The 12,123-nt window shown below is 39.9% G+C and overlaps 1 protein-coding gene across 9 annotated transcripts in view; it reads left to right on the top strand.

Annotated features, from left to right (window-relative positions):
- CSDE1 (cold shock domain containing E1) overlaps positions 1-12,123 on the top strand; it is a 29,088-nt gene that overhangs the window by 9,826 nt on the left and 7,139 nt on the right. For 8 of the 9 annotated variants that reach the window (XM_081195745.1, XM_081195748.1, XM_081195750.1 and 5 more), the window contains 12 exons: positions 1,479-1,588; positions 1,940-2,032; positions 2,450-2,547; positions 3,360-3,441; positions 4,057-4,185; positions 4,344-4,469; positions 4,729-4,941; positions 6,642-6,782; positions 7,035-7,193; positions 7,991-8,098; positions 9,076-9,251; positions 11,540-11,652. In XM_081195745.1, coding sequence (XP_081051871.1) covers positions 1,479-1,588; positions 1,940-2,032; positions 2,450-2,547; positions 3,360-3,441; positions 4,057-4,185; positions 4,344-4,469; positions 4,729-4,941; positions 6,642-6,782; positions 7,035-7,193; positions 7,991-8,098; positions 9,076-9,251; positions 11,540-11,652 — 1,548 coding nt within the window. The remainder of the gene's footprint in view (positions 1-1,478; positions 1,589-1,939; positions 2,033-2,449; positions 2,548-3,359; positions 3,442-4,056; positions 4,186-4,343; positions 4,470-4,728; positions 4,942-6,641; positions 6,783-7,034; positions 7,194-7,990; positions 8,099-9,075; positions 9,252-11,539; positions 11,653-12,123) is intronic. The other variant, XM_081195747.1, reaches the window with a different exon arrangement.

Consider the following 12,123-nt stretch of genomic DNA (forward strand, 5'->3'; position numbering starts at 1 on the left):
TCTATGATGAAGATATATTGAGGAGAGTATCGTAGAAACTGGTTTCCCATACTGTGTTTTGGGAAGCTCTTCCTTGTTCTTCAGTAGAATGGCTGATAAGTTTGCTCACCACTACAGACTGCTATCAGGGTGGGATGTAGGGCTCATGTTAATCCCCTTATTTACTAACTACATGGCCAGACTATTTGTTTCCTGTGTACAGTTAAGTGCTGTTTTTAACTTCTAAAGCCTTAAATGGTTTGGAGCCAGGCTATCTATAATAAAGGCCACTATCTCCTGTATAATCCTGCCCAAGAACTGAGGTCTTTCACAGAGATCCTTCTCACTGACCCTTCAACAATTTCAAAAAGTGATAGTCCTTGAGGGCCATTTCTGGGATGGCCACCACCTCTAAAATTCTGTCTCTCAGGCAACACTTAACTGCCTGTCTTTAGGAGGATAGTTTAAATAGAAAAGTTTTATCAGACATTTGTGCTCTTGCTTGGGCTGCTGTGAGTTTTACTGTTTTCTATTGGTTTTTAGTGCACACTGCTATGATTTCAGAAAGGATGAGGGTGATACAAATTATGTAAAATAAATAAATTTTTCATTGCACTGTGCAGCTACAGGAGGCAGTTGTGTGTGTTCTAGAATGCACTCAGTTTCTCTCTGGCAGGGTTGGAACACCTGTGGCTCTCAAGGTCTGACTGAGCTATAATTCGCATAACCCATTACCATTGGCCAAGCTGGCTGGGGCTGATGGGAGTTGATATCCAACATATAGAGGTACAGAGATTCAGTATCCTTGAGGTAGAGCAACAGTGAGGCCCAATCTGTGTGGCCTCGCACAAGGTAATTATGGCCCTAAAAATACAAGAACCCTGCTGGATCAGACCAAAGGCATATTTAATCAATTATTCTTCTCTCACAGTGGCCACCTAGATGCCTTTGGAGACCCTAGAATTTGCTTTAGCTTTTTATAACACTTAGAGTTGTTTTTGTAGATGAAGAAATGTGGTGGAAAATACCTCCGGTGTCATAAAGTTGTGAAACCAGTGGACTAGAAGAATGGGCTGTGAATGCTGTACAGAAAGAGCCTCTCATTTTGCCTACTCTGAGTTCATGAGCCAGATTCACTGACCGAGGAGAATGCAGTCATGTTTTAAATTGTTATTTTGATCTTAGCATGCATGTGCAAGATAAATGCCACTGACTGAGATCCAGGGGAACCATTTACATGCAAGCAACTCATTGAGCTTTTTTGTAGTTTTCGAGAGTTCTGTCCTCAGGCAATCCTCCCTGTCTCCAATACTACACAGCCTCAAAAGCAGTCTTAAATTTGCATGCTTAATGCAAATTTAAGACTACTTTTGAGGCTGTGTAGTATTGGAGACAGGGAGGATTGCCTGAGGAAAGGTAAAGCTGTGCTTGCGAATTTTTCCTGTTAAGTGTTACTAGACTGGTCCTGTGTCATTGATAAAACTTCAATTGCTTTACAGATGATGTTGAATTTGAAGTATCTTCTGACCGGCGAACTGGAAAACCGATTGCTATTAAACTGGTGAAGATTAAAACAGAAACATTACCTGAAGAGCGAATAAATGGACAAGTTAGTGGCTATGATAAGCTTTTTCCATGCATGCAATTTGCATCTGCTGTGGTCAGACAAACAAGGGCAGAGTTGAGTGTAGCATGCCTCTCCTTGGTTGCATAGAAATATTTTTCTCAAATTTAATTTTTTCCACTTGTTTTGGCAAGCGCGTAAAAATTGGGGTTTTACCTAACCAAGAACAATTCTTACAGTTAACAAAAGTACTGTAAGATATAAGCTTTGCAGCATGGCATACTGTTGTGGGTTACCTGTAAAGTGCATCCCCAAGTGTATTATAGAAAACTAACAGTCTGATGCATAATGCTGCCTCTGGAAATAATTAGCAATGGATTTTTTTTTGACTGGTAGGTTGTGTGTGCTGTTCCTCACAACTTAGAGAGTAAGTCTCCAGCTGCCCCGGGTCAGAGTCCAACAGGGAGTGTATGCTACGAACGTAATGGGGTAAAACTTATGTATTTACTTAAACTTTTTGACTGATCCTCCAATATGATTTAAACTAAAATACTTGCCAGAGTAGACAGTGAAAAAACTGTACTTGCTTTAAAAAGTTAAAATTTAAATTGCTAAAAACTTATTTATTGAAATAGAAAACATCTGACTTCATGTTTTGACTGTAATTCTGAAATATTTTCACAACTTCAGTCTAGAATTATATGGCTAGTTAAAATGAAGCAGAAGAGTTAACTGTTTACTAATGTCTTCACTGTGACTATTTTTTAGTTTCATAAAATGCTAATAAAACGTCAAATATTCTGCACACTTCCCAAGTTCTGAAGCGCAGAAGTTTAAACTAACCAGGACTTTATAAATTTCTCTACTCATAGCAAAATATTAATGATATCAAATTTTAATTCACAGGAAGTGTTCTACTTAACTTATACCCCAGAAGATGTTGAAGGAAATGTACAGCTGGAAACCGGAGATAAAATTAACTTCATTATTGATACAAATAAACAGTAAGTAGATACCTAGTAAAGACTGAATCCATGTTGGTTCTAAGGTAGTAAAGTTCTCCAGAAACTAGTGTTACTACTTGAGTTGAAGTATACTTAGCAAACTTTGCAAAGGCCATTCAGATCAAGTTTCTGAAGATGCGTTATTTTTGAGTGGTTATTAAAATTGCTAGTCAGTTTGGCTATTTCTTTCACAGACAAATGGATAATCTGAAGTACAGCTATTTAATAGGAAACTTGCTTTTTTTTTTAAAGACCTAAATGTGAATGTGTACATCAAGTAAAGAGATTGTAGCAGTGTGATGTTTTCATCTTAAAATATCCTGGTCATAACGAAAAGAGACTTACGTCTTTCCAGTAAAACCTATAAGGTGACCCAGTATTGCACCAACTCATGTAACTCATCCCTCCTAGTCCCCCCCCCCCAACCGCCCCAATCTGCTCTGGTGGGATAAAGTAGGGTTTCCATATGTCTGGGAATTCCCGGACATGTCCTTTTTGGGGGGAAATTTACATTTCAAAGCAGATGTCCTGGATTTGGGGTTTAATTTTTTTTTTTTTTTTTTGTGTGTGTGTGTGTGCATGCGCGTGCTCAGGCAACCTGGGCTTGGCAGTGGCGGCGGAGCTATCAGGCGATAGCCCTAAAAACAACAATTTTGGGTGTTCGAATTTTTACTTCTTGAAATATGGCAACCCTAGATAAACACAACTAGAGTCACTCATAGAATTTAAGAATCATTCTGTAGTTGGCTGTATTGTGATAAGTCATTGAATTATATTTTCCTTGTGTGACCTTCATCTACTTTTTCCCATAGTACTGGTGCTGTAAGTGCTCGTAACATTATGCTTTTGAAAAAGAAACAGGCTCGGTGTCAAGGAGTAGTTTGTGCCATGAAGGTAAATTAACACTTAACTACTTTCTGAAATTTACTTGTACAGTTATGGAACCATGTAGGTGTGGAGGAGAAGGTGTATAGACTTATTCTAGTACTTTTGAGACAGAACTTCCATGTAAGGTTGCTTGGGAGTAAGTCTCATTAAACGTTAGATCTAGCATCTGAGAGAGCAGGCATTAGATTGGGCTTTATATAATTCACTCATTCCTCCTGTAAAAAGTTTTTATATATGCACATTTTTAGCTGTAGATCTTTCTTATACAGTGGTGCCTCGCAAGACAAAAATAATTCATTCCGCGAGTCTTTTCGTCTTGCGATGTTTTTCGTCTTGCGAAGCACGGTCCGTCGCAACGGCACCTCTTCAAGCGGCTTTAAGAAAAAAGCGCAAGACGTTTGCATCTTGCGAAGCAAGCCCATAGGGAAATTTGTCTAGCGAAGCAACGCAAAACCGAAAACCCCTTTCGTCTAGCGAGTTTTTTGTCTTGCGAGGCATTCGTCTTGCGGGGCACCACTGTAACTATTAGTCACAAAAAAAAAGAAAAAATGTTTTATTCCAGCTAGGTGGATATAGATAAAGTTAGCTTCTCTTTGCTTAACAATCCTATTTTCTTTTTAGGAAGCCTTTGGATTCATTGAAAGAGGTGATGTTGTAAAGGAGATATTCTTTCACTATAGCGAATTTAAAGGTGACCTAGAAGCCTTACAGCCTGGTGATGATGTGGAGTTCACAATCAAAGACAGAAATGTAAGACCAAATTTCTTAACTCCAACTTAAATTGTAAATGCATGACATTGCAGGAACTTCCTTAAATGTCTCCATTAGTTTCGTATGTTGTTTGACCTATTGTTGGTCCTTGTAACTACTTAACCAGTTGACTATTTGGCTTAATTTTCTGCTTATAGGGTAAAGAAGTTGCAACTGATGTAAGACTTTTGCCTCAAGGAACTGTTATTTTTGAAGATATCAGCATTGAACACTTTGAGGGAACAGTAACCAAAGTAATTCCAAAAGTACCCAACAAAAATCAGGTATCAAATATCTTACATTAATGTGTAAAGAAATTTATTTGTAAACGTTTATTTTAAAGTACTTTGATAGTCTGTGACACTGAGCAAATTCAGTAAAGGGAAACAAATTGGGGAAATCATTAATGAAAGAGGCATCCTTCGGTGCTACAGTGGAAGGTGGAACTTGTTCAGCTCTCAGTTGATGTTTTAAAACTGTACAATCCAGGAAAGCTCTATCCAGGAAAGCTCTAATGTGGCCTTTCTTTTGTACTCTGATCAGAATGACCCATTACCTGGGCGTATAAAAGTAGACTTTGTGATTCCTAAAGAACTTCCATTTGGAGACAAAGATACAAAATCAAAGGTGACGCTGTTGGAAGGTGACCACGTTAGATTCAACATTTCAACAGATCGGCGTGACAAATTGGAACGAGCCACTAATATTGAAGTTCTTCCCAATACTTTCCAACTCACTAATGAGGCTAGAGAAATGGTAAGTAATTAAAACTGCATGCCATGTCTACTTTCATAGGAGTATGTTCCATTGAACTCAGCGAGAATTCTATAGAGATCTACACAGAGAAATAGGATATAATTTCTGTTGCCTCATTTAGCATTGTTGGTACTGTAGAACGATGCTAGATTTATGTAGCAATGAACACTGAAATAGTCAAGAGAAGTTGCCTGAATCTTCAGCATGTTGTATTTCTCCTGGCTACGTGAGGAATTATTTTCCAAGGAAGCCTTTGATAGAAGATACGGCGAGCTGCAGTTTTACAGAATTCTAACTTTAGTTCTATATGTCTATATACATATTATAAATACATTTCCATGGGCACAACAGAACATCCTCATCCTCTCCTGTCCCCTCCAGCCCTTGTGCACCCTCAGATTCCCAACCTCTGGGTGGTTGGGAAACCCTTTGGAGCAGATTTGGGGGGTGGGGTCTTGGTAGTGGAGAGGAAATGGAAGTCATTTATTTTTTAGATAAGTGACCAAGAAATATAATAATAAGCATGATGATGGGAGGGCATTCCAGTGCTGAATTGCTCCCATGGAGAAGGGAGTACATGAAACTTGCATTTGTAAAAGAGAAATTTTTCTGCTTTACATATCCCATTTTAAAGGAAATGTGTAGCAGGAATTGCATTGAAATCCTTCTGTTGCCTCTTTCCACTTAACTTTATCTCAGTTTTCAGAAGGAGTTTTGCATCTTAAAAACTGATGTTAAAATTCAGAGAGCAATTTGAGCTTAACTCAAAGGCTTGCAAGTTCAGAGCCATGTTGGGACTTGTACAGCTAGTTGCACAATGTTTTGAATCCTCCATCTGAGAATACAGCTATTTTCAGTGATTAATTCCTCACAGTTTTTTCTGAGGAATTAGAGTGAGAAAAGGAAGAAAAAGCTTTGTGGGAAGGAAACAGTTCACTGAGATATTGTCTGCTTGCTCTGGATTTGTCTTAGAGTTTTCCTAAAAACTACCATTTATCTGAGTCAATGAGGTTTTTATGCTCTTCCATTGTAGGGTTTTTCTGGCCGGGGGGGGGGGGGAGTGCTGGGCACAAATTACTGCCATAGATGTGTCATTATTTTATAACATTTATTTTCCACTTGGTTCACATGTGGCTTGAGTTCTCTCATTGACTTATTAGGCTGATAACTGTTTTTTAAGGCAAGGAGAGAATGCCTAGAGCAGGGGCAGGCAACCTAAGGCCCAGGGGCCGGATGCAGCTCAGTCGCCTTCTCAATCTGGCCTGCGGACGGTCCAGGAATCAGCGTGTTTTTACATGGGTAGAATGTGTCCTTTTATTTAAAATGCATCTCTGGGTTATTTGTGGGGCATATGAATTAGTTCATCCCCCCCCCCAAAAAAAATAGTCCAGCCCCCCACATGGTCTGAAGGACAGTGGACCGGCCCACGGCTGAAAAAGGTTGCTGACCCCTGGCCTAGAGCATTGTGGACTAGATGATATTCTGTTGTACCTGACAGATATCCTCTAAGGCAGGGTTTCCCAAACTTGGGTCTCCAGCTGTGTTTGGACTACAGTTCCTATCATCCCTGACCGCTGGTCCTGCTAGCTAGGGATGATGGGAGTTGTAGTCTGAAAACAGCTGGAGACCCAAGTTTGGGAGTCCCTGCTCTAAGGATTCTTCATCAGCTATAGTTACTGACCTATGTGTTGCATCCACAGGGTGTGATTGCCGCAATGAGGGATGGCTTTGGTTTCATTAAATGTGTTGACAGAGATGCCCGCATGTTCTTTCACTTCAGTGAAATTCTAGATGGCAACCAGCTCCACATTTCAGATGAAGTAGAATTTACTGTGGTTCCTGTAAGTACAATTTTGTGCAATTTAAGTTTACCAACTTCATGTTGCTTCAGGTCATTTATTTATATTTGCTGACTTACTATGCTTCATTATTATCTTTCATCTAATAAGATCTCAAGATTGCTTACTGTACTAATTAAAGCAGAGATAAAACTAATAATGAAAACAGCCAAATAAAATAAAACAATACAGTATCAGCTGCAGAATTCAGTCACTTTTTATCAATTTATCAATTTCATGACCTTCCTCTTCCAGGATATGCTGTCTGCTCAAAGAAATCATGCTATAAGGATTAAGAAACTTCCAAAAGGCACTGTTTCATTCCACACCCAGTCAGATAATCGTTTTGTGGGCACTATAGAAAAGGAAGCCACTTCTGCCAAATCCACTAGTCCAAATAAAGGCAAAGAGAAGGTAATACTGCCTGGGGTTTTTCTTCTGTTTCTCTGTAAAATAATAACTGAAAACTTCTATAAAGATTAGACAAGGGGTATATTTATAAACATTCTCTGGCTGAAGATAACAGTTTCCGTACTTTTATTTTTAATGTGTCCTTTGAGATGGATATACACACATATTCCAACAAGATAATGGAAGTACAAAAGCTGGTCTTGCAAGTGTGTCTAAACCTGATTTACTTAGTGTGGTTGCAAGGTTTGGGTTTTCTATAAGCATAATGTAGATTCTTTTTGGTTGTAGAAATAAACATAGGTGTTGAATCTTAAGAGCATCTCTCTGCTATGAACTTATTCTTATACCAAGTATCTAGTTGAAACATACCTGTTGCATTAATCTTCCTCATTGCTAAAATAGTTTAGGGCTTGTAATTAAATCCTGATTACATTAATGCTAGCAATATCTCTGTTCAGTGGAAACTAGGTAATATATATTTCAGAAACTGGTCATGAGTTACCTAATTGATACTACTTCCCTTACTACTACTTTATACTAAGTATAAAAAGATAGGATAGGCTTTCTTGAAGTTCCAATAGTGATTGGTTATACATCATTTTTCAAAATGAGGCATTTCCCTATATAAATACATCTGTGTCAAAACTAGTGAATTTCATGATTACAAAACTTAGTATATTTTCTGCCACTGAATACCTATGTTCACACTACCAGTTCACATTTGTATTGACTGTCAGGCTGTGGTCTATTGGTTTTGATCCTTTTATATTTTATTTCCTCTCCCCCTGCCCCACTTTTAGGAAGCTGAAGAGGGAATAATTGCTTATGATGATTGTGGGGAGAAGCTGACCATTCCCTATCAGGCTAAAGATGTGGAAGGATCTACTTCTCCTCAGATAGGAGATAAGGTAATATGCATACTGTTTTTAAAAATGTAAGAATGCCCATGATTGGGTAAAATACTTCTAGAGATCCTTCTTGGTTTTTCAGTTTTCACTATCTGTGTTGATTTGTAATTATTACCTCATTAAAAAGGTAAAGGTACCCCTGCCCGTACGGGCCAGTCGTGTCCGACTCTAGGGTTGCGTGCTCATCTCGCTCTAGAGGCCGTGAGCCAGCGCCGTCCGAAGACACTTCCGGGTCACGTGGCCAGCGTGACGAAGCTGCAGCTGGCGAGCCAGCACCAGCGCAGCACACGGAAATGCCGTTTACCTTCCCGCTGTAAAGCGGTACCTATTTATCTACTTTCACTAAGGGGTGCTTTCGAACTGCTAGGTGGGCAGGAGCTGGGACCAAACGACGGGAGCTCACCCCACCGCGGAGATTCGAACCGCCGACCATACGATCGGCAAGTCCTAGGCACTGAGGTTTTACCCACAGCACCACCCGCGTCCCTATTACCTCATTACCTCCTTAATATTATTAGAGTATACTGAGAACTGGTGCATAGTTGTGGCCTCTCTTCAGAAGTTGAGAACCATTCAGGCTATGAACCTTACACCAACATCTTGTGTCCCTGGATTAAGATTTGTTTAAGGCTGCTTTTGTGTAATACATTTTTTTAAAAAATAAGATCTCAACAAAAAACAATGGTGTCACTATGAAAGACTGTTGTGAATTAGTATGTGAATTCCTTCTCTTGTTTGGCTACAAATGAGACTGCTGATGTTCAACTTTAAATGGCATAATAAGAGAGTACTGACTTCAGCCCTTGATAATTGAATAGCCTCAGTGAGGGAATTTTCAAAAGAGAGCTAATACTCCCATAAGTTGTTTTCACTTCTGAGAAAAAGCAAAATGTCCCATTAGATTACTTCCAGAAGTGCATGTGATCTTCCCAATCCTAGAAGGCATTTTATTTTGTCTGATATCTTTTCCCAAATAGGTTGAGTTTACAGTCTGTGAAGTGAAGAGAACTGGGTTGCAAACAGCTACATCTGTAAGAATGCTTGGTAGAAACTACAGTTCAAAAAGGCTTTTAGGATATGTGGCAACTCTAAAGGATAACTTTGGATTTATTGAAACAGCCAATCACGATAAGGAGATTTTCTTCCATTACAGGCAAGTTGATTAGTATAAGAGTTTGTTGCATATTAAATCAGGTATGGTACAGGCCAGACGAAGCAGCTTCTACATGGTCCATACAGCAGCACACAGGAGTCTCCACATCACCACTGACTGTTCCTTGAGACTACTAACAGTAATGTGGAGGTGCTCTGTATATTGGAAGGGGATCGATGTGGTCAGCTCTTGCATCATGATGTCATGTGCTGCATTCCCCATATGGAAACTGTTACCATCTCATTTAAGTGTGCTCCAGTGGTTCTGAAAAGTGGGAACCTCCTTTGGTGTACATAGAACATCTGGAAGGAGGATGAAAATTTCCAGTGAGGGCACAGAATTCTGAGACAGGTGGAGTCTTCCTTCACCAGCCATAACAATTGGGTTGAGTTGAATGCCTGCTAGCAGAATATACTCATTGACTCATAATTGGATTTGTGACTGTAACTGCTGCTCCCCAAACAGATTTAGGATGCTGTGGCAGAAGCATTGTTCCACTTGTATAATGCCAGTGCTGGATTAGTGTCTGGATCCCCTGATCTTTGCACACAGTAGCAAGCAAGAGTCCCTGTGCGTCCTGCTGTGGAACAGATGGTTAATACTGAGTTGGTTGGTTTGCAGGGTAGAATAGCATGCTTTGTCTGCTCCCCGCAGACTGCATGTTAACCTTAATGTGAAAAAAATCTTCCTATAATCCCAAAAAAAGTGGAACATGAGTGCTCTACGCAGCAGGGATGGATAATCTCAGACCTGGGTGCCCTGCAAGCCTCTGTCTGGCTCATGCTATACAGCAGGGACGTCCAACTCCCAAGAAACAGCGATCTACTCCTAGAGAGAAAAAACTGGCAGTGATCTACCCTTGGGCAGGGAGTTCAGAGTTGTTGAGTGTGGATAATTAAAATGAATCGCTCACCAACAACACAGCCGCTAACAGAAGAACACACACTAAACACGACGCAGGGAAAGACCAAGCAGGGAGTGGGACAGAGACATGATTCTAAACGCCAGCGATAAGGATCCCATGATCTACCATGATCATCCGGGGATCGACCTGTCGATCATGATCCACTGGTTGGACATCCCTGCTATACAGCAACAGACACACCCATTGGTATTCCGCTGCGCCAGAAGCGGTTTAGTCATGCTGGCTGCATGATGCAAGATGAGCGTCACACCCCATAGTCGCCTTTGACTGAACTTAACTGTCCAGAGGTCCTTTACCCTTTACCTTTACAAAGCTTATCAAAAATATTATTCCAGTGTATGTGTGTAACAAGTTAAAGACCTTTCAGTCACTGGCAATAGCAAAATAGATATACAGTGGTGCCCCGCAAGACGAATGCCTCACAAGACGGAAAACTCGCTAGACGAAAGAGTTTTCCGTTTTGGAGGTGCTTCGCAAAACGAATTTCCTATGGGCTTGCTTCGCAAGACGAAAATGTCTTGCGAGTTCCTGCTGGGTTTTTTTCCTCCCCCCCTTTTTCTAAGCCGCTAAGCCGCTTATCAGCTGATCCGATCAGCAGATAAGCCGCTAAAAGCCGCTAATAGCGCTAATCCGCTAATCCGTCAGTGGGCTTGCTTCGCAAGACGAAAAAACCGCTAGACGAAGAGAATCACAGAACGGATTCTTTTCGTCTTGCGAGGCACCACTGTACAGTGGTACCTCTAGTTACAAACTTTTCTAACCTAGAAGAGTTACCTCGAGTTGAGAACTTTGTCCCAGGATGAGAATGGAAATCATGTTTCAGGTTAAGAACGGACCTCCAGAACAAATTAAGTTTGTAACTAGAGGTACCACTGTAGCTTTGATATATTGCTCTCTAAACTGGACTACATCTCCCATTGTCTCTGACTAGTAGTTGTGCTTAGTTAGGCTAATGTGAGTTATACAGCATATGCTGAGGACATAGGTTTTTTGCTCCTATACTAGCGACATAAACATCCCCACTTTATATATGCTGCATATTCACACTTTATAAGTTTATTCTGATTTACACAAATAACGGCTGATGTAAAAAATACTCATGGAAGATCCATTTGTAATGTTATTGATAGTGGCATGCTATGGGTGTTGCATAGGGCTCTTATATAAAGTAAACATTTGACATCTGATTAATAAATGAGGTCTTCTACATAATATGCAGCCTGCTGCACTGTGAATGCTTGAAAATAAATTAGATTCTCAAGATCATCCCATTTGTATTGGTTTGCTAAAAATGTAAATTTGTTGGGATGGCATTCTTGGTTACATTTATGCATACTCAAGATTTCTTTATAATTGTTTGTAGTGAATTCTGTGGTGATATCGATAGCCTGGAACTTGGCGATATGGTTGAATACAGCTTATCAAAAGGCAAAGGAAACAAAGTCAGTGCAGAGAAAGTGAACAAGACACATGCAGGTAAAGCTGTTTTTAAATTTCTTTTAAAGCCAAATATTGGTACTCCAATGGTATGTACTTGGTGCTGACAATTTTGTGGATGCCTGCTTGTTGTATTTATCCCAGGTTTGAAAAACAGGAACTTAATTCCAGCCTTGAACTGTTCCACTGTAATGGTTTATTACCCAAAACTAGAAGTGAGAATTAGATCTGTCTTGGTTGCCTGAGGGCAATTCTTGCTTAGAAACAAGGCTAATTACAAACCTGTTCTATTAGTGTTTTGGATTAGATAAAACTAACACACATATGACATGAAAAGCAGGACAAAGGGGGTAAATAAGTTGACAGCAGCTGCTGCAACTACCACTGCTGCTGTGAAAACAGTAAAAAGATTGCATTTTAAAAATAACCTTCTCGCTTGGGAACCCCACAAAAGATTTTGTCAAGTGTGGAGTACAAATCAATCAATCAATCATGATATCATAATGATGT

This window comes from Podarcis bocagei (assembly GCF_964188305.1).
Source record: "Podarcis bocagei genome assembly, chromosome: 5".
NCBI lineage: Eukaryota > Metazoa > Chordata > Lepidosauria > Squamata > Lacertidae > Podarcis > Podarcis bocagei.